This window comes from Plecotus auritus, assembly GCF_963455305.1.
Source record: "Plecotus auritus genome assembly, chromosome: 12".
NCBI lineage: Eukaryota > Metazoa > Chordata > Mammalia > Chiroptera > Vespertilionidae > Plecotus > Plecotus auritus.
This window is the reverse complement of record NC_137778.1, coordinates 20624336-20647162: the sequence shown is the minus strand read 5'-3', so window position 1 is coordinate 20647162 and position 22827 is coordinate 20624336. Positions and strand designations below refer to the sequence as shown.

At 46.6% G+C, this 22827-nt stretch overlaps 1 protein-coding gene across 3 annotated transcripts in view; it reads left to right on the top strand.

The window, feature by feature from the left end:
- The window catches only part of CACNA1E (calcium voltage-gated channel subunit alpha1 E), a 265342-nt gene that overhangs the window by 62060 nt on the left and 180455 nt on the right, over positions 1–22827 (top strand). For all 3 annotated transcript variants that reach the window (XM_080648664.1, XM_080648663.1, XM_080648662.1), the window contains exons 4-6: positions 15423–15526; positions 16874–17026; positions 18199–18380. In XM_080648664.1, the coding sequence (XP_080504790.1) occupies positions 15423–15526; positions 16874–17026; positions 18199–18380 (439 nt within the window). The remainder of the gene's footprint in view (positions 1–15422; positions 15527–16873; positions 17027–18198; positions 18381–22827) is intronic.

Below are 22827 nucleotides of genomic sequence, written 5' to 3'. Positions count from 1 at the left end.
GGAGTGTGTGGAAGAGAGCTCTGTGCAGGGCAGAGAGGGTGGGATCATAGCCTCTTGAGAACTGAAAGTGGACTTAAGGTCATCTAGTTCATCATTTTCTTCAACAACATCCCTGACAGCTGGTTGCCAAGCAGCTGCTTGGACTTTCGCTATGATGGAGAGCTCACTACTGGGCAAGGCACACCATTCCAGTGTTGGGTAGCTCCTAGGCCCTTTCCCTTCCTTCCCTCTCCCCTCCATCCCCCTTTCCTCACCTTCCCATCTTTCCCTCCTCCTTCCCAGTCTGTCTTTCTGGACAAAATCTGGGCCCTTTTAATGTTATCCACTAGCTCAAGTTATGCCAGGAAAACAGTGTAAGTCTTCAAGTGACAGCCGCGTACTAGCATACAAAACATTCGTCCTTTTCACCCAACATCCTATCAGATGCTACCCCTTTCCCCCAAGTTTTTCAGTAGAGAAATATGGCACTCGTACTGTACATAGTGTTCCAGCTGGTCTGCCTCATGGAGATTCTTTCAGATGATACCACATGTCTGTGGACAGTCTGAGCTTGTTAATGAACCCCCTCATCACACTGCTGGCAGACAGGAGGCTCGTGCTGGTCAATCCCAGATCTTTCACATATGAACTCAAGTTGTCACTGCCCTCTAGTTTTACTTTTCTTTTTCGGTTGTCATCTAAGCTGTTGATAAATATGTTGAAATGGACAGAAATGATGATAGAATTCAATGATACACGTCTAGAGACCACCCTATAGGTTGAAATTAGTAACGTAATTACATTAATAGCTAACGTTTCCTGTCTGTCTACCTATCTATCTAATCAACACTCACTAGTCTTCTGAGATGTTTGCTCTTATTGTCATTATTTTTCTGATGGGTTGGTAGAACCACAGAGGGGTTAAATAAGTTGCCCAAGATTTCACAGACTCTAAATAGCTAAGTGAGTATTTGAACTACGTCTTTCATTCACTGATCACTGTAATTTAGGCAAGATTTTTCGAATGTCAAAAACTCACCCAGTGGTACTCTCCACCATTTTGATCGCATAAGTGATTTTGTCAAAGGGCTTGCTGAAATACATTTGCTTGAGGATCCCACATACTTAGCATTCTCCTGATCTGTTCTTCCAAAAACTTTGTTAAAAAAATAAACAAAATTAGCTCAGATGGGTTTGTTCCAAGCAATCCCATGCTGATTCCTGAAAATACGAAACAATGCTGATAGTGATGCTAACAGTCTTCACATTTACTGAGCCCTCACCTGTTCCAGGCACTGAGCTAAGCTCTTCTCATGCATTATTTGATCATCTTGCTTTCTCATTGCTCACAAAGTATTACCGAGTTCTTTTGGGATTGACAGTGAGCTCACTGGTTATCATTCTAGAATCATTCTTTTTTTTTTTTTTGAAATCAAGATATTTGCTCAGGTTTTTAAGGTCTTTTATTTTATCTCCCATTTCTTACAAGCTGCCCGTTTGAATGTCCTTTCAGTGCTGAGTCTAAATGAGCATTGAACTTGGGAGCTGGAGACTGGCTTCTAGCCCAGTTCTACTGCTGTATGGGACTAACAGCAGATCTCTTCACCTTCTTGAGCTGTGGTCTCCTCCTCCCCTTTCAAAAGGGGACAATCATCCCTTCACTGAATATGTCTAGGGATGTGGAGGTGCTCTTAAATTCATGCAGGGTAGGATCCCTAGGCCTGGCCTCCCCCACTCCCTCAGCACCCATCCGCCACAGCTGGCTGCCCACCATGTTCTGATGTTCTGATGTTCTGCACCGCCCCCTGGTGGTCAGCACACGTCATAGTGAGCGATCCAACTCCTGCTTTCCCAGTTGAACTTTCGAGCGGACAATTTGCATAATTATATATATATATATATATATATATATATATATATATATATACACACACATACACACACATACATATATACACATACATACATACATACACACACACACACACACACACACACACACACAAACACACACACACAGACTTCAAAGTTCCAGACCTGTTTGGGCCATTGTTATTATTTAACATGGTTAGGTATTCTCTCTCATATAATCTCCCATCTGGGTTTCACTTTTCACAGAATGTGCCCTACCCTTTTTAAGTTATTTTATATATTTATAAGACACACAGAAGTATGGCTGAACATTGGTCATCAGACCCAGAGAGGGCTACCCACCGGCCACCTTCCCCACTGATGTGTGCTCGAGGTGGAAAAATGGGAGTTGCAAACTCATGGCGGGAGAGGGTATCATGTTAGAATTCTCCAGACCAGAGTCCTGCCTGCTCTCCTCAGCAGAAGTCCTCCAAGAAGCAAGCCACATCGATCTCAGAAGGAGGGGCCATAGGCATTGATTTTCATTTCCTTCTCTTTCCTTCCTCCCTCCCTCTGTGTGCCAGCAGGATGGTCTGGTGCCCACTGAGGTTTCTTCTGTGGGAGGGAGCGACCAGCTTTTTACTTCTGCGGCACCAGCAGCCTTATTTCCTCATTGGGTAAACTAGAGCACAAAAGAATGGGCAAGGACGTCCATGGTGCCATGACACGGGCAGAGCCAGGAGCTGCCCTGTTCCACCCCTTCAAAGTCATGGTCCATTGGATTGTTAGCTCTGTGAGGGCCGGACCACGGCCATCTTGTAACCATTGCATCCTACATAGTTCCTCACATTGTCTGGCACCCGGTGCGTGTGAAGTGTAAGCAGATGTACAAAGAATGAATGAGGGTCGGGGGGGAGTTTTGCAAGGGAACTGTGGCCCCTGCCCGTCTGGATAATATGCAGCCCTTAAGCATTGTGAAGAGGACTCCCAGAAAGAGTTCATTGGAAGAGCTCCACCAATCTTTACTCCTTACACCTGTCAGCAAGAACGGGAATGTTCTGAGACTGGTGGGAACATGTGCCTAGACCAGTGGTCGGCAAACTCATTAGTCAACAGAGCCAAATATCAACAGTACAACGATTGAAATTTCTTTTGAGAGCCAAATTTTTTCAACTTAAACTTCTTCTAACGCCACTTCTTCAAAATAGACTCGCCCAGGCCATGGTATTTTGTGGAAGAGCCACACTCAAGGAGCTAAGGAGCTGCATGTGGCTCGCGAGCCGCAGTTTGCCAGCCACGGGCTAGACTAGCGAATGATTTTGGCTGTGCTTGTTTCTCCAGCACCTGTCACCAATAAAGGGCGCTGCAGGTGTAAGGATGCAGGATGGGTTTCTGCCTCGAATATGGTTATGGACTAGAGTGGTCCAGGGCGTCTTCTCACTGGATGCCCTGTAGTGTGGTATGGGCACCCATTATCCCTCTGGGGGGTAGGAGTACGGTGCACCTTCATGCAGGGTTTGCAGGACAGTGAATTCCCATACCTTTTTATTCCACGATACCCCTGAGAGATCCCCTTGACTCCTTATGTCCCCATAATAGCCACCTCTAGAGCAAGGCTATCCTGAAAAAGCAGAAAGTCAGGTTCCCTGCAAGGTCACAGCAGACCTTAACTGCGTAGGCAGGAGGGGGAGCAGCCGGCTCATCCCCCTGGACAGCTGCCCTCAGAGAAACCCTGTGGACCCTGCTCTGTTGAGTGCGCTCCTTTTCATAATAGTAGTACCAGGACCTTCTCCCCCAGGAGGGGTCACCCTGAACTGCAGATCCACCTCCAATACTGCATTGTTTGGGAGGGTGCATGGCCTCAGGCCACGTTTGGGGCTGATGGGAAGAAGTCGAGTGGCGGGGGAAAATGAGCAGGCACTGTGGTCATATGGAGAGAAGGACATGCTAACGCTTCCAGGTCTGAGGGGCTCAGATTCCTAGTCACTAGAATGGAAACCATGATGTGGGTTATCCCCCCCGCCCCCCCCCCCCCCCCCCCGCTCTTCTCCGCTGCAAAGAGATGTGAAAATGAGAGTTTGGAGGCAGAGCCAGAGATAATTTGTGAGTTCACAGCCTTTCTTACAGTTCACACAGAATCTTTAGTCTCCCCGCATTTCTTTCTTCTGAACATGTCAGAGACCAGGAGATCAGCAGGCGTGAGGTCTAGGGGGATGGGGGCAGGGGGAGGGTTAGGTGTGGGTATTTCCACCGCTCTCCTCCCTGTGGCCCGGGTCGCCTTCAGCAGGGCTTTTCTGGCAGTGCCATGCAGGGTCCCTATTATGAGGTTGCCGAGAGGAGCTAGTAGCACAGGTGGTGGGATCCGCAGAGAGGGCAGACCGAGAGGTTTGTGTGGTGCTGGGGAGCACCTCCTGATTTTTCCTTAGAGCCTTCGTTTTCCCCTCTGGAACATTATTCTGTCAACCACTGCTGGACGACGTGATAAAGCATAGCTCTGCTCACGTTGTCCCCATCATCAAGAACCTTGCATGGCTCCCCAGACTCAAGAGAGGAGGGGGTAGGGCTGGCTTAGCTGCCTTTCGGCGGGGGGGAAGGACCCTGGGTACATTAGGAGAGGGAAATGCTGCTGAAAGGGATATGCCACTGGGCCTGTTATAACCAGAGTGTAGGGTCCTGAACAAGAGTCAGACTGGTTCTACTTTTAAACCCAGTCCTGGTTTTTGAAACAGGCATTGCCTTTAAAGAGACAGAAAGGAGTTGTTCCAGATAAAATTGTCCAGAATAACTAGAGATTGGCTTAAGGAAACATTACAGGGAAATGAGAGAAGAAACAAGGAGGTGAGCCTGGAAGATTAGAATAATTCCAGGAGCCTCTGATGCTGATCTTTGAATGGGAGGGGCAGTCTTGCAGCTACGTTCAGAGGCGCTTCCTTTGTATAACTCCAAGCTCGGGGAGGGGATGCCACGGAAGGCTGAGAGCTGCCCATTCCTGCAAGTGTTCAATAGGGTAGGATGATGTGAGCCCCAAAACACTAAATAGGGGCTGGGAGTTGGGGCTTGATATTTTCCAAGATCATTTCCAACTTGAAGTTGATCTACTCACTCTTTCCTGCAACATACATTTATTGAGCCCTTACTAGTGACTTGCCATAGACTGGATGGATGCTTGTGCCCCCCCAAATTGATATGTTGAAACCTAATCCCCAGTGTATGATGGTATTTGGAGGTGGCGTCTTTGGAACGTGATTAGCTAATGGTGCCATTTCAAGAAGAGGCCCAGAGAGCTCCCTTGTCCCTTCTGCCACGTGAGGACACAGTGAGTGTGTTCTTAAAATAATCCTGAAAAGGACTGCACCCAAGAGAGTAACCATCTGCATTGTCCTATGTACACATTGTCCAATAGCTTTTCCAAAATGGTTATACCAATTTACTCTTTCCAGTGGTAGCAATTCCATAAGCAGAAAAGGCGTTGTAATTTGAATTCCTTGCCATTGACCCCTTTCGTGCAATCATTAAACAGCCTGTGTTTCTTCTTTCGTGAATTGTCGATAACCTTGTTCTTTTTGATGCCAGATTGGCACAGACATTAGCCGTGGCTGTACCGATACAGGGTCAGCTACAGAGGATGCGAAGCTCGGTGCCAGGAACAGTGGTTTACAATATTTTCATGAAATATTAACCTGGTCTCAGCCTGGTTTCTTTCATGCGCAGAGGCCGTGAGCTCATTTGCATAGCTGGCAAGGTAAAAATAACTTCAGAGCTGGAAAGAAAGATCACTGCCGTCAAGTTAAACCGGACCCTGGGCGCCAGTCCTTCTACAAGGACAGCCGTCCCTTCGTCTGGACTCCTTTATTAATAAACGCACTCCTTTGTTCCTTAGAAATAGAAAAGGCGCTCTTTTAAATTCCTTTCGGAGAAAATGGCCATGCCACTCAGCACCTCTGCTGGGAGAGCAACCGCTGGGTTCCTCCGGCAGCTCAGCATTTTATTTATTCACAATGAGAGCAGAATTAGAACCACCTGCTTTGGCCCAGCCGGCATGGCTCCGTGGTTGAGTGTCGACCTAGGAACCAGGAGGTCACGGTTCAGTTCCCCGTCAGGGTACATGCCAGGCCAATGCCCCTGTGTGGGGCATGCAGTAGGCAGCTGATCAATGATTTTCTCGCATCATCCATGTTTCTATCTCTCTCTCCCTCTCACTCTGAAATCAATGAAAATATATTAAAACCAAACAAAGAAAACCATCTACTTTGCTCTGCTTACCGATCTCTGTCAAATAGATTTGGGTAATAGTTAAAGAGTTCCAGTATACAGGCACCATTCTTTTTAATTATTAAAATGGTGCGTATTCCAAATAAGTGGCATAGGATGCGAAATGACTCAGATGCACAAGAATGAATTTTGGTTTCATGACCCTAAAAGGTTAAAAGCATTTTGTTTTCTCTGACCAATGGCTCTGGTCCATTCAGCTGCTCTGTAGACAGTGGGCATTTTTTAGAGCAAGTTTATGGCAGCTTCTTTGTCATACACTGAAACTGGAGGTTTGTATGGGAAATAATGTGAGTATTTTTAAAAATACTTGACATCTTAGCGGACAGATGGCATAGGTTCGCCACACAGATCAATTTCTCGGACATTGTAGGCAGGAAAGTGGAATAATGGGCGAATGTACTTTTTCTAAAATGTATGACCCATGCTTTGTTTGAAAGTCACTGATTTAAGAAGGTTTGATAAACGCATATTCTTTCAGCCAGATATTTCCCAGATATTTTTTAAAGCCCCCACCCCCCATCCCCATATTGTGAGAAGGTAGAGTTTTATTGCTTAAGTTTTTCTTTTCCTCTTACTTTGAAGGATCCCCCCCCACCCCCCCGCCACCAGTGAACCTTCCACCTGTGTTAACCTGCTTGCATCAGCGTTTGCTGTTTTGAGGAGAGGACTCTGGCTCTCTCCAGGATCAGGAATGCGTATAATTTTTCGGTCTTTCTGAAGCTGACGAGAGAGCCCAGTGTTTCAGTGCCTTAGCCACTTGCTGAAGTGACATCAAGGAAAAAGCTTGCACATCCTCTAATTGGTATATTGGCTCCATGCCAGGGCCATGGTTCTGAGCTTTTCATTGTTTTTCATGTCTTTTATTTAGCTCTTGTCTGGCCTTGCCAGTTCTCTCAACTTTCACTTTGGTTTCTTATCCAGATGGTATTGTCCGGACAGGATGGGTGAGTAGTGGGTCATTGTGAGTAACCGAAATTGAGCTTGTATAGTGTTAGAAAAGAGAGGCTTTTCAAGGAAGGGGTGTCTCCCAGAACCACTACGTTGCAGAAATGTCAGGAAGTAGTCAGGCTTCAGGAACCGCAGGATCAGGGTGCTGGCTCCAGCGGAATTCCTTCCTTCTTTCATTCCTCTTCCCTGCTCAGGGCCAGCTTTCTTCTCCTCTCTTACTGTAGCCAGCTTTATTCTGTAAGAGAAACATGGCCCATGACAGCCCCTGATGCCTTTTGTGTCATGGCCAGCAACATCACTTAAGACCATTGCAGTTTATGAAAAGGACAGTGGAGTGGAGTATGGTTATCAGAGGAAGAGGGGGACCTGGCAGTACAAACAGTCGGTGGCCGCTGTGTGTGGGCAGTGTTGGGTTCTACAGCGGGTCTCTGTGATCTGCTACTGGAGTTCACCAGTGCATTCTTCGAAGAGGCCAGTATTAGGGGCCTGGGTGAATAGTGAGCTGGGTTCTTGCCTCAGCTGGTCTCCACCCCTGACTCGCCACCTCACAAATGCTTATTATTGGCCCTGAGAGAGACCTGGGGAGAGAAAGTGTGAGTGTATGGGTGGTAGATAAACAGATAATCCCACACCGCTAATAACAAAACAACTCAAAGAACATGTATTTATGTGGGTGAGATCTTATAACGTGGGATTTCCCTCTCCAGCAGTTCTCCATCTTTGCGGACTCTCCGAAGCACAGTTTTGGTAACACTCAAATGATGCTGCACTCACAGGGCACCATAACGCTCTGCAGAGAGGCAGCTCTGTGGTCTTCTTAGAAAGGCATTTGTCAAATACATGTGCCTTTGGGATGTATTTCTAGCCATTATCTTTTGTTGCTACTGAAAGTGCTCCAAATTTGGAAACTAAATTTCTGGGTTTGAGTCTTCAGCTTAACCATTTACTACCTCCGTGACCTTGGGCTAGCCCAGTGGTCGGCAAACTCATTAGTCAACAGAGCGGCAAACCGCGGCTTGCGAGCCGCATGTGGCTCGCGAGCCGCAGTTTGCCAATCACTGCGCTAGCCAATTTCTCTTTCTGAGGTTGAATTCTCAAACTTATCAGACAATGGGTAATGGTATCTGTATGGAATGGAACTATGGAAACCGAAACAAAATGAGGTAGTTTTATTTTTATCGTCATCATCGTTGTCGTCATCATCTCCTGGACCTGAATGGCAATGATAGAGTGTCTGCCCATCACTTGACATTTCTCTTTGCTGTGTGTGAGGAATGAATCAAGACTTGCTCATAAAAAAGGAAAGAAATGCAGGACCATTGGTAGGAACTCGACCTTTGTTTCCATTACACTGCGGTTAAGCAACTAAAACCCTCTGTATGTTTCCTTATTCTTGGCCTCCCATCATCCAGGGAAACTTTGCTTTTGGAATAAGGCTTCCTTTGGAGATGCGCTTGGGTTAAGCTTCATGCAACCCCAAATGATGTTTAAAGAAGAAGACAGAAGGGCATTTTCATCATTGCTGGCAGTCCCTCAAAACCATGACTTGTGGCCGGGGGTCATTCGGCAACCTCCTCATTTCTTCCTGAGAGAGGCTGTGTGTGTTTCTACTAGAGTGGGCAGGGACTAGGTGTGAAACAGGTGCATGGCGTTTAATGTATGGAGGAATTGCTATTTGAGATGTTCTCCCATAGCAGTAGTTCTTAGCCAGGGATGCCGCCCAGAGGACGTTTGACAATCTCTAGAGACATTTTTCATTGTCCTAACCGGGGGAGGGGGGATTGGAAGCAGGGTTACTACTGGCATCTAGTGGATGGAGACCAAGGATGCTGCTAAACATCCCACAGTGTACAGGGCAGCTCTCCCTGCCCCACCCCACAACAAAGATCTGGTCTCAAATGTCAGTACAACCTCCTCTCCTTGGTGTGACATGGTTTGATTGCTGAACTTTCTTTCGGTGAGAAAGGAAAAGGGGATTTTTAGGCCATGATTTTTCTGTTCCTCAAAAGGCATATTTTGAGACCACTGCATATGCACGAAGATTCTCATGAAACTTAATTAGGAACCCCACTTAAAATTCCAGAAAGTGTTGCCTCACATTTGTTAAATACAGAACCACTTATTCCCTCGTGGAAAGGGCACAGATCTCCTTTATTGGAAAAGGACAACTTGACCTACCCTGCTTCCCACCCTCCTAAGAAATATTAGGGCTTCCTGGCCACATCTAGAGTGTGTGTGTGTGTGTGTGTGTGTGTGTGTGTGTGTGTGTGTAAATGGTTGCCAAAGGGGAGAAGGCTGGAGGTATGTGAATAAAAAAATAGTGGAAGGACAAAAAGAAAGAGAAAAAATAGGTAATAAAAACGCTACTAAATAATAACTTAAACCAAATCAAACATAATTTGCTATAGTCAGAAAAATATTTTATGCATTGTTTGTGGGCTTAGAAGACTATCCATGCTCTACTTTGGCCATATATTAGCTCAACCACACACACACACACACACACACAGTCTCATGATGGTTTTGAAGTTGGTGGGGGTGTGTGAGATCTCTTTAAGAAGGACCATTCTGGAGGAGGGCAAGATGCTGCTGCTACCTCAGGTACCATTGGCTGGATCAGGCTCTCTCCTAGAATATGTCTACGGTTCTTGGAAAAGTGCAAATTTTTTCAAGACAAACTGTTTTATTGTTCTGAGAAAGCACCAAGAGGTGCATGATGCTAATAAGGCAGCAGTTCATGTTGGTCCACTTTGTCTTCTTTAGAACAGTCTCCCTAGAGAGCATGAGCAGTACATTGGCTGGTCTCTATGTCTGGGTTTTTCAAACTGTGGGTGAGTCCCATTAGAGAGTCATGAAAACCATTTAGTTGGTTTAAAAAGAAGATAGAAAAAGAAGAACTGAAGAGAAAATAAGAGTATTATCACACATAGGAAAAAGTATTTTACAAAGCGTTATGTAATTATATATGTAAACACACCCTGGCTTGTGATGTAAAATATACTTCCTACTATTGGCTATGGCCCAAAAGTATTTGAAAATCATTTCTTCCATCAACCTTCTTTGGAAAGCACTGTTCCCATTTCACAGATGAAAGCACCATTTCTCGGAGAGGCCACTGCATAAGGCCGGACAGCTAGTGTGACTGAAGGAACTGGGCTTTGAAACCAGCCAGTGAGAGCCTGTGTTTGCCTACTTTCTCAGAATCCCAATGCAAGTCTCTTGATTGTAGACCTTTTCCAGGGACAGGGTGGTTGTTCTCTGGTTTCTGGAGTCTGGGTCATGTTATTTAGGCCGGGAGAGAAGGCAAGGGAGGGGCATCTCAGGCAAGAGGGAGGCTCCGGCGAGTAAGAGGTGAATCCAAGACATGTGTTAAAGGAAGGAGATGATAGATTTTGGTGCCTCACTGAAGGTAAAATAGTAGAAGATGCGAAGGAACCAACCATCTACGGGGCACTTTTAAGTGGACATAGCAACCCCCTTATGTTGACCCATGGAAATGACTCAACTCTGTGTTGGAAATTTGCTAGTGTTAATCAACCCTTTTCCACAGATGCCAACAACTTGCCTTTTGAATGCTACTGAGGTTCTTCCTCCGTTGCAGTCTATATGGACAGAGACAAAACGGGTTGTTGTGGGCCTCAGGAGGGAATCCTGGACCTAATGTTAGCAGACCCGTGGTTGTGTCTCTTCTCAGAGACTTGCCCATGTGTTTAGGGCTGGGGTAACAGCTGAGGGGGAAGCTCTTTACCTGGTTGTCACTTAAATAGAGTTGCCAGATTTAAATAAAAATACAGGATGCCTAGTTACATTTGAATTTCAGATAAACAATGGATAATTGTAGTGTAATGTTTGTATAATGCTTCAGGGTATTTTTGGCCATGGACGTGTACAGTGAAATATGCCTGTGGCAAAAGGACTGTTAGACCTGGATTGACAAGGTGGCTAAGACAGAACCCAAGGTCGAAAGGATCGCAGGGTTGAAGAATTCTTTGGGTGGTGGTCTTGGGGAGAGACCATTTGATTATAATTGCCCAGAGCCTCACTTCTATCGTCTGCCCTGCCAGGCCACAATAGTAATGGTCATTCCACACCCTTAGGATCATAGCAGCCTCCATTCTCTCCTTACCTGCTGACAACTAAAAGCAAAATCCTTGGAGGTAGGGCTGAGCCACCACATCCTTCAGGAATCCGCTTTTGAGCATTTACAGTGTGCAGAACACTGCGTCTGTGCTGGTGGTGGTTAGAGGTTCATGTCTGTTCTCCGTCTCTCCTCTGCTTTGGGGGGTAAAGTAGTAATTAAGTACCCACTCCTGTGTACAGAGCTCTCCACCAGGCTCTGTGCTCATGGTGACAAAAGAAATGGAAAACACAGCCTCACATGTGCCTGTTGGGACGGCAGAGAGCTTAGGCTTTTATTAACTCGAAATTGGAGTTATCCTCCATGGCCTCACTCTGATTTTGTGGCGCGTGTCTCTTCCTGGGTGTATGTGTAGATATTGCCACAGTCGTCACCTGAGGTGCATGGAGCCTCCCACCCTCCTGGTCTTGAGAGTGATTCGTGGCAAGTCTGTGGGGGAAGAGGGGTCCTGGCTTGCGGCCTTGCAGTGAAGGGAACCAAGTTCATGGCTTATTTGAGGGCCAAATACTGTGCCCTTCCTTATTTGGGAAACACGCTGGACGAGGAATCAAAGGAGCTGTCCAGTGCTGAGAAAGGCATCATGGCAGAGCCCCAAAGAGATGGGCGTTGCTTTCATGAGAGAACTGACTGTAACTCCTGGTCTTGCTGTTTATAAACAATGTCACTTTTTTTTCTGAGCTTCCGTTTCCTCTTCTATGAAATGGAGGCAATGAGGATATTTTTGAGGGTTCCATGGGATAAGATACTTGAGAGAGCTAGCACATAGCACTGCGTTTGTCACGGCAGCGTTTCCCATGTTCATAGGACCTTGAAAAGTCCTCTGTTATGACACTCTTCATGGTGAATTATAATTATTTCATTTCTGTGTCTGCCTACTTCCACTAGACGGGGCCAGGGCCGTTTCCTACTGTTCACATTCCCCTCGCCGCATGCCTAGGGCCTGTTACTTCCAAGGCCCGAGTCGTCCTGAGCCATATGCACTTCATGACTTGGGTTTTGCCCAGAGATGACGAGCCTTTACATCTTGCGTCTTCCTCCTGCTCTTCCCTGCGCTTGCTGTTTATAAGCAATTGCTCTCTTTCTCTAACTCGCCACTGATGACGGGCAGAGCCCATCCTGTGCATCTGCTTGGCGGCAGGGGTCTTAGGACTATGTTGGGCCATCCTCGTTAGACTCTAAAATGGGCAAGGTCAGATTTCCAGTACACTCCTGCATGACCAAACAGATCTGTGTTCAAATAGCATCCCACTCCTTTCATTGGTGAGTCCCAGGGTTTCTGTGGTATTTTGTGCCTTTATTACTTTCATCGGTGCAGTCCAATTGCTCAGTCAACCCTTGAGCCTCTTACTTGCCACAGTGTGGGCTGGGTGTGGGGGACATCGAGATGAGGAAGACAGGCTCTTTGCTTGAGGTACTCCAGATCTCATGGGGGAGACAGATGTGGAAACAGAGAATTTCTCTCCCAGTTGGTAAGGACCATGATGGCAGTGGGCACAGAAATTTAAGGACCCACAGAATCAGGGTCCTTTTCCTCAATTATCTTCTTCCCCTAAGAATCCCATTGCTCCTGCTTCTAACAGATGGACAGGGGAACCAAATCATAGTTCTCACCCTCAAGGACGATTTGAACACTGGTAGGTAGGGAGCAGCGAGTGGCCAGGCTGCCTCAGCCTAGTAGACAGCCTTCCTGCACTGGAAGAAAATCAAGTGTAAGGGCCAGGGGAGACGGGCCACAGGCTACCTGGCCCTGGCTGAAGTGGGACTTGGAGGACTTGGGGAGCAGGTAGTTCAGCCGAGGGATGCACTTAACGAAAAGAACTTATCTCCTGGCTGGCTAACCGAGGCCTCCACACAGATATGGTATTTCCTCTTCTCTCTTTAGGTTAGCTTTATTTACTCTTATTCTCTTTCCCGTGTGAGCTTTCTTATCTCTGACATTTGCTTCTCCACCAGCTTTGATTTCTTTTTATTTTCCATCTTGTTTTCATCTCCATGTTTTCTTTCACTGCTCACTTTCCTCTCTTCTCTTTCTCCTCTCCTTCTATCATTTTCCCCTCTCTCTACACTTGTGCCTTTTTGCCTTTTAATTTTGTCTTTCTGTCCCTACCTTCGTGTTCTGAAATGTATCTTGTTCAACTCAAGGGCTGGGGAGGACATTTTCATGTGCCACAGCCCCTCTTGTGCTGTGAAAGAGCATTTCCTGTGTGTCTGGGTATCCCAGGAAACAGAACTCTGGATCCTGACCTTGGCAGATTCTACCCGCCTTTTGTAAGACAGAGTGAACTAGAGTGAAGGAGAGGCTCCATGTGCACCTCAGAGACTCCAAGTTCAAGGCTCCTTCCCCTGTTAGCAGAATCAGCTGAACAAGGACCCCATTTCTGCCTCTCCAGTTTCCTGTCTCCACCTATCTTTGAAGTTTCTCTTTACCTCTTTCCTTTTTAAAAAAAAATTCTGTCCTGTTTTCCATGTTTCTCTTTGATCTCTCATGTCTTCAGAATTTCCTTACTTATTAGAAATTATATCACTCCCCCTCCCCCCCCCCCACTTAATTCCCCTCTTTGGCCTTAGAAGACAGAGTCAAAAGCATTCAGAGACTCCGCTCCCTGAGTCCCTCCTTCTCAGATGAGGGCGTGGAAGTTTGGGAGACATGGAGAAGACTTGGGAGTCTTGCCTCACTCCCGAGATCCTTAATGAGAGTAGGATTTCTTTCTGGTTCTTATTTTGAGGGTGGATTAGTATAGAATTACAGAATCTTAAAGCTCAAAGAGATCTCCATTGGTCCTTGAAAATATTCTTCAACCCAAGTGGGAACCCTCTTAACTTCCTAATAGATAGTTGAATGCTTTTAATGTTAGGAAGCAGACTGCTTTGGTGCTGGGCAGCTCTCCCTGTTTCAAAGTTATTGTTCAGGGTTCTGATGTCCTGGATCTCTGTGCTTTGTTCCTGTGGACTCCCTATCTGCTTCTTAGAGATATTGTATAGCATAAGCCTTTCATTCACGTTCTCTTTCAAGTACTGAAGGCACTTCAAGTATCTTCTTCAATACTTGAAATGTTTCAGAGGGTTCTACCAAAAAGAATTAAGTGGAATGAAGTATTCTTGGCACCCTTTGGCTATAGATAATTCATTTTTCTAAACGACTCATTCTCCAACGGTTCCAGATAGCTGAAATTGTCCTAGAGTGGTTCTGAGGGAGGTCAGGGACTATCGCACAGAGAGAAGGCTAAAATTAGACTTGCAAAACCAATTTCATTAATGTTTGTGTTGGATATAATGTCTGTTTTGCACATTATAGTGCACAGGCCTCTCTTGATATTCAATACCATGTCATTTTATTTTTATACCTAGGCCTTGATACTCCCCCATTCTGTAGACATGGCTAGTGAGACTCATCGAGGTTGAGTGACTTGCCTGAAGTTGCCCCGTTCAGGACTTACACCCAGTTTTCTTGACTCTTGGCCTTTTGCTGAGTCTTCCATTAATACTTAAGTGTCTTTGTCTCTCCAAAGTATCTGCATTGTCATGAGGTTATATGAAATAAATTGTCTCCTCAAGACAAGGAACTTGGTGTCCACAATTTAATAGGATTTTTATAGATGTGTGTGTTTCTTTCTGGCTATGGCTGTAGAATGTGGAAAAATGGAAGCAAAGAAACCAAACTCAGGTCACACAGTGATTCTGGACAAGTATAAATATGCCATATGGGGACCAGTAGAGTTATTCCTCAATTATAAGCATCCGTGTGACTGATTTGTCTAGTTAAGAAATTTAAGTGTCAAGGTGGAGAAGGGTGAGTTACTCCTTTATTGTACTTAATCCAGAGGAATTTTCTAAAGGTGATAGGAGACAGAGGAGTCTAAGAAAATTTTGAAATAAAAAATGTGAGGGCTTTGGTGAGTTGGAAAGGGGGGAAGGAGGTTTGCAAGGAGCAGAGAGCAGTGCGGGGAACAGGCATGGGACAGGTGTTGGAGACCTTGATTTGGAGATCATGATTTGGAACTAGGATTCTGATCCGATGACAAGTTTTCTTTCTTTGCAAAGTGAAATCCATGGGGCTAAATTTAATTTCACTTGGAACCACTGGTGATTCACCCCAGCACAGGTGCGCCCACACACAGCTGGCGTCAGCTCGGTGTGCTTTCCCGCCTGATCCTTCTTTAACCCAGCTTCCCCCCTGGGACAGGGAAGAGAGCCAGACCCTGCTAACCTTGACCCTCTGTGTCTCCGTCTGCAGCATCCTGGCCACCGCGGGAACCCACTTTAACACACATGTGGACCTGAGGACCCTCCGGGCCGTGCGTGTCCTGAGGCCCCTGAAGCTTGTGTCAGGGATACCCAGTAAGCACCATCTTTCTTCCTTCTACTCTGCTAATAGACTCCCTAACTGTCCTCATCTGGATCCGAGTCTAAGAGAATGTGGGATAAATAAGAGTTTCTCCTGGGAGTTAGCCCCCATGGTAATAAATAGTGTGGATGCAACAACCTAATATAACATTTCTTTGAAACTTAGCAGCTCTTTTTTTTCCCAGACTTAAAGATAATGAAAGATCTTTATAGAAACTTGGGAAAATACATGAAGTGATGTAATATGAAAATGAAAAGCACCCATTATCTTATCAGAAATAACTTTTCTTTTTTTGTTAATCCTCTCCTGAGGATATTTTTTCCATTGATTGATTTTTTTTTTTTTTTTTTTAGAGAGAGTGGAAGGGAGGGAAGGAGGCAAGGGAGAGAGAGAGAGAGAGAGAGAAACATCCATTGGTTGCCTCCCACACACCCCTGACTGGGGCTGGGAATCAAACCTGCAACCCAGGTACATGCCCTTAACTGGGAGTCAAATCCCAGAGCGTTGGGTACTAGGACCAATGTTCTAACCACTGAGCCCACCATCCAGGGCCAGAAATAACTTTTAACATTTCTGTATATTTTTTCCTGTACATTTTAAATATAATTGTGATCATACTGTACATATAGTTTTAGATCCTGCCATAAGTATTTGATTTTCCTGACATTAAAAATTCTTCCGAAATACAATTTTAAAACATGTATTATAGTCTGTCATATGGGTCATGACTTGTTTAGCCATTGCTGTGTTGCTGGATATTTAGGCTATTTCCAGTTTTTCCTCCCAACTGGGAATAGTGCTGGGGCAGACATCTTTTTGCTTGAATCTTATTCACATCTCTGGTTGTTTTCTTAGGCTAGAATCCTAGAAGTGCAATTTCTGGCTCAGAGGTATTTTATGAATACTGGTTACACTACATCTGCTCTTACAGAAGCAACTGGGATGGCCGGGGCTGAGATAGGAGGATGGGGAAGATGAACTCTGTCCTTGCTCTCACAAGACTTACAGCCCAGCAGGGCGAGGACCAACAGGCACATTCTAATGAGTGTAACCTACAAGAGGAGCCCGGAAGACAACCTGGGTGAAACAAATGAAGTGCAATAGGCATGTGCAAGGTCAGGGTGAGGAGGAGGAAGGGACTGATCCGCGGGGGAAGTCGGGATGGCAGTTTTGGCTTGACTTGACCTGGTCATCCCTTTGAAAACGGTCTTTGTCATTTCAGGACCAATGTTTTTTCCCTGCACCACTTGCCCTCCTCCTCCTAGGAGAGGGGATACGAGCCCGCGCAGGCAGGGGTGCCAAGTGAGGCTCCGTTTGTCATCCTCTTCCCTTCCTTCCAGGCCTGCAGATCGTGTTGAAGTCCATCATGAAGGCCATGGTGCCCCTGCTGCAGATCGGCCTCCTGCTCTTCTTCGCCATCCTGATGTTCGCTATCATCGGCTTGGAGTTCTACAGCGGGAAGCTGCACCGCGCATGCTTCATGAACAATTCAGGTACGCGCCTAGATTGTCTTCTGCTTCTGCCCTTCTTCTCCCCTCGGGTCACTGGGGTCATTTCAGGGCCTTAATGAGAGATAGCTTGGAAAAGTGTGTTCTATTCCAACCCTACAAAGAGAACCAGAAACTTCCTAGTCAGAAGCCTTTTGAGGCCCAACCAGCTCAGACTCAACATCCCTGTTGGACACTTGAGATTGCAAAGCTAATAACCTCCTAGGTTTACAGTTGGGGGATTTCAAGCAGGAGGGCTCAGCTCCCCCATGCATGGTAGAAGGAGGTTGTCAGAAACTGTCTGAAGAAAGACCCTGTGTACAGTGGCCTCTTCAACCCACAGGCCTGGGAGACCTAGGAGTTTGGAGTAAAAAAAGACACGGGTCCCTTCATGTCCTTGGAGACATTTTTCCTTCGTGGTCCATCTCATGACCTTCCTCCCTCTCTGTTGTGACCCACACATATTTGTGGAGGGATGGAGGCAGCTCTGAGCTTGGCTTGGCAGGGGAGCTTGGAGACTGGTGGGGTACACAGACTCCAAATGCTTACCTCTTTGTATCTCATTGTTCTTGGCAAGTTGAGTAGCGTGCCCTAGGAGGAAAGGGGATGGGGAGAGGTTGAAGGAGCCCAATTAGGTACCGTATTTTTTTATGAACAGAATCTTTAAAGGACACCTTCCACCTTGGATTTTGATTTCTGATTTTTTTATCTTTTATTCAAGACCAGGAATTTAGGCCAGAAAAATAAAAGAGTTAAGACTCACCCAGGGGACTATAGCTTATGATTGTCCCCAAGAGGCCCAGAAAGAACTCAGGATCTATCCTAGAGTCCGAGGTTTAGAAAATCAGTGAGGTGTTCTGCCTTCACCTCAGACCTCTCTGTGTGACCCAGTCCTGTAAATTTCTGGTACGCAGGTGGTGGTAGAGGCTGTGGCCCACGGAGAGGGGCCACGTGCAGGAATGACTCCATTTTCAGAGGAGGTTGAGAAACACTGGGTTGAACACGTGGTTTGTGGAGTGTGAGGTGTAGAGAGGCCAGAGATGGGAGGGAGCCTGAGACAACGAAGGACACACCTTTCTGTGGGAAATCGAGTTGCATGCTTGTGGCTTCTTGGGGTCATTTCCAGCTCATGCTAAGCACCATGTGGTTTATTCCCCACCCTCCAAATGTGTGTGCAGGTATTCTAGAAGGATTTGACCCCCCTCACCCGTGTGGCGTGCAGGGCTGCCCAGCTGGTTATGAATGCAGGGACTGGATCGGCCCCAATGACGGGATCACCCAGTTTGATAACATCCTCTTTGCTGTGCTGACTGTCTTCCAGTGCATCACCATGGAAGGGTGGACCACCGTGCTGTACAATGTGAGTAGAGCTGGCAAGGGGCGGGGGCAGGCAGAGGACAGAATTGGGGCATGAGGCTTCTGCATTGTTTGGGCTGGTTCATCCGGGGAAAGGAATGGTTGGGGATGTGCCTGCATGTTTGCAAGCGTGTGTGCCTGTGCCTCTGTGTGTGTGTGTGTGTGTGTGTGTATGTGTGTGTATGTGTGTGTGTGTACTCAATCATGGGAAAATCTTAGCCTCCATTATCTGGCCCCTTGCTAAGTGGAAGTACACAGCTTCTTAATACAGGAAATTACAATGCATATTGGATGGATGAACAGCTAGTTAAATCAGATCAACTCAGCAGTTATGGAGTATGTTCTGTAACAGGTTTGACGTGGTGGTGGGGCTCAGTAAGGGGTACCAAGGGGTACATATTTCTTGGTTACTGTCTTCCAAGAGCTTCCCATTGGTCTGGGAAGATATTGCAGTAGTTCTTAACCCTGGCTGCACTTTGGAATCAGCTGGGAGCTTTAAAAATTTACACCCCCTGGGCTCCACTCCAGACAAATTAAATAAGAATAGCTAGGGGTAAAGGCCTGTCATTGATTTTTTTTTTCTAAAGCTTCCTAGCTGATTCTAACATTCAGCCACTGTCAAGAACCGCTGCATTACAGGCACATAAGAAATGTGCTTAATTGTAAGACTCACTAGGGATGCTGGTGAAAAATTCAGATGCACAGGCCCTTTCTATGCAGGGTGTGAGTAGTTGGTGAGCTTTGTACAAGGGCCCCTCATGATTCATATGATCAGACATGTTGGAAAGGTTCTAGTGGGCACACAAGACAACCGACGGGCTGTCGGGGATGTTAGGATTCCTGCATGGGGCCAGAAGTTGGGCAGGTGACCACTGAAAGGCGCGCTGCAGGTCTGAGTTCTAAAGTAAGACAGCGTCCAGGGTGGGTGGGATTTGATGCCTAAGGAGCCTGGGTGGGCAAAGCCATTTGGGCAGGTTGCCTTGGTAAGTAGGTGCTTACAAAGGTCTGTACCCTCATATGCAGTCAGCCAGCCCACCCGCTGGCAGATACCTTTGGAATGCTCATTCCTCTCACCTGCATTCCCACCGCTGCCTTTACCCTAAGGTGCCCTCTGTTTCCGTTTAACCTAGTTTCATTGCATAGGATGTTTTAGGTGAGGCAGAGTGTGGCTTATGCAAAGCCCCTTTAGAAGGTGCTCTGGGCATAATCTGTACTGGAGGGAAAGGAAATGTTCGATCTCAGGAGAAACTCCAAAAGATTGTAGTGCCTGAGGAGCCGGGGCTTGCATAAAGCCTGTAAAGTAGGTGCTTAGTGAATGTCCATTACTCACCTGGCTCCAGCCCCATACAGGCTGAGCAAGGCAGGATGGAGCTTGCAGAGAAGGAGTCACAGGCTATTGAGCTAGAGGTCAAAAGGGCAGCGAAGAAGTCCCAGGGATCAGCTTATGCCCAGCAAGCCCAGGGGTTACGTATGACCTAGAAAGACCTTGAGGATGCTCTGGGATTCTCACCAGCTGTGGTGGGGTGGCAGGAAGGAGGAAAGGAAGGCAAGATGGATGAGTGCTGTCACTCCTCATTTGAGATGTGAAGGATGTCCTGAGGCCATGTCACTCAGATTAGCCAGGCGCCTCTGGGAATGACAGCACTGGCCCCATCGTGGCGGGTGTCATCTGTGGGGCTTTGGGAGTGATATAATTCAATTATATGTGTAGACTCACCTAAGTGATGTGATAAATGCATGGAAAGCCTGAAAGGAGAAGTGTTGCTTTTGGAGATACAGGCGTGACCTGTTGGTCCTTCAGAGCCAAGGCTCAGAGGATATTGAGACAGGCAGGAAAACAGATGAAGAAACACTCATCACTTCTATTAGTTTCTTTGTTCATTCATGAAACACATATTAAGTGAGCATCTACTACATCTCAAGCACTGTGTGAGGCATTAGTAAAATAGAGAGAAAAAGAGTACCATGATCCCTGCTCTCATGGTACTCTCTTCAAATTCCCATTTCTCCCTAGTTATCTACCCAACGTATGTATGGAGGTCACACAGACTGACAGTAACCCTGCTCTCGTCTATAGTTTTGTGCCACCAAGGAAGTGGGGAGAAGGAGGTCAAGCTGCAGATCCTCTGAAACCTGCACTCATGGGCTCCCAGCCAGCCCATCAACCATTGAACTTCATTGTACCGAATGCCTCCTGCTACCCCCGTGACTAGATCCAGGGTCAAGGGAGCTCGTTGAGCTGTAGGGCTGGTTTCCAAAAAGCAGCTGGCTGCTCACGGCCAGAATGACCTCATGTCCACTTGGAGATGACATCACTTTCCAAAGCATTGGATCTAGGGGCAGGGCACGGAGCCAGGAGTCCACAGCAGAGGCGATGGCCATAGTGAGGTGGATGACTACACCTCGACTCAGGAGAAGTTGGATGGAAAAGGCACCCGTTTTCAGCCAGTGGCACAAGGACCAAGTCTGGCTCCCTGGGAAGAGAGGGCCGCAAAGGCTGGGCTTCATTTGAGCAGGGAACTGGGGTATGAAGCATGCCCCAGGCGGTGCTCTCTGCTAGGAGCAGGACACACACTCTGGAGTGAGGGTTGTCTGCTCCTGGGGCAGCAGGTTCAGCGTACTGGACCCTTCCTAGTGCTGGGCACAGGGCTTTTAACTTACATCATGCAAGCTTTTAAGTTCCCCAAATTCATCTCTTCAGCTTGGACAGAAAAGAGGGTCAGGGAGTGGGAGAAAAATGACTTAAATAGTACAGACTGTTTACCTACCAATCCTTTCAGTGACCTCTTGCCCATTGAAAGAAAGTGTGAGATGAGAGATGCCTAGGATCTTGGCTGAAAATCACAGATTCTGGTAGTCCATGTCAGCACTACCTGCGTAGTTTTCTCCTTTTAATATCAACTCAGAGCTCTGTAATGACAACATTTTGCATATGTATTAGAACTGGTTGCACACCATGGAATGAACAATGAACAACTCGTCAACTTAGTATTATAAATACATGTCTTTATATGTATGTTTCTACCTATACAGAAATCGGCTCACTGTGCCATTATCACCACCACCACCATAAGGTACAAATGTAGCTTGAGGTCTCTTTTCTGCCACCCATTCTGGGAAGGCTCAATTCATCCAGCTGCTGTTTCCTCATACCGGCCACAAGGAAAAGGGGAGCCCCTCGTACTCGGTCCAGCACCTCTTCTATTCACTGGCAGCAACAAATATGGGAGATTTATTGGTGCCAGTTATGCCCAGACCAGTAGGAAAGCCTTCAAGTTTACTCTGTACATAGAAGCTCTCGCAAGCATGTGGACTCAGTCTAACCTTTTCATATATAACTTAAGTGCTTTTCTGTGTTTGCATTGCTTATCTGCTGCACAGACTCTTCCTAAATGCCTCCCGTGACCTTGTGGTGCCCTGCCATTGATTACACTTAACTTCATTTGCATGCAGCTTTCTCCTTATAATGCATTATTGTAAGGGGGCAGGAAGGTTCTCATTGTCATGGCAACCTGAGTCCTCCATGCTCCAGCTAGTCTCTACCAAAACTTCCACTCTGCTTGGTCAAACTCCAACTGGATTCTTGGCTTCCCTCTTCCCTTGTGGTAGAAAGAATGCAAAGCAGTGTGTGGTTCTGCTGGCTGCTTCTTCCTGTTTTGACTGTCTCTCCAAACAAGAGTCTCCTCAACTTGCAAAGTCTCCCCTCTTCTTTGTAGTTTACTTCAGGTATTTCTCCTAATCTGGATAGGGGTTCCTTCCGCCAATATAATATGTTCTCTCCAATCAATGCTGTTCCCTCTACGGATGCGACTGTGGCTCGGGAATTAGCTTCTAACCCTCAGCACCTGGGCCAGATGGGACTCCGAGAACTGGCTTTCTCCTGGTTCTGGTCTTATTTCTCTGTTGTCGTGCTGGGTGTGTGTCATCTGCTGTTTGTGTTATGAGGACATGTACAGGTTGCAGAGGTTTCCAGTCTCTGTTCACATTTCCTCTCATCCGGGCTCTTAAAGTCCAGTATTTTTTCACCTGTATTTCTGTAGCTCGAGCTCTTTCTCTCCTCACTTGGTGTTGATAAACTTATGCAGATACGGACATTTCTTGGAGACCTGCTGTTTCTCCAGCAATGCAGGTACGCCAGCTGCATCTGTTATGACTGCCTGGGATGCTCCATGCTGCTGGGGTGGAAGAGATTTTTATAGCTTTTACTGGCTTTTGGCAAGAAGAGGCAACTGTAGGCTGGATGCTTTCCGAGAGTCTTCCCGAGTCCTCAGGAGTCCTTTGGTCTGTAACATGCCTATGGCTCTCCTTTAAGTTGTCTTCTCCCAGCTGCACATGGTTAATATTTGTTAAATGGTGAGCAGCAATTCACTTTTGCCTCATTGACATTTTGCTTATGTGTGGCATGCCTAAGAATAATACTGTATCCGAGGCTGATGAAGAAAATGCCATCT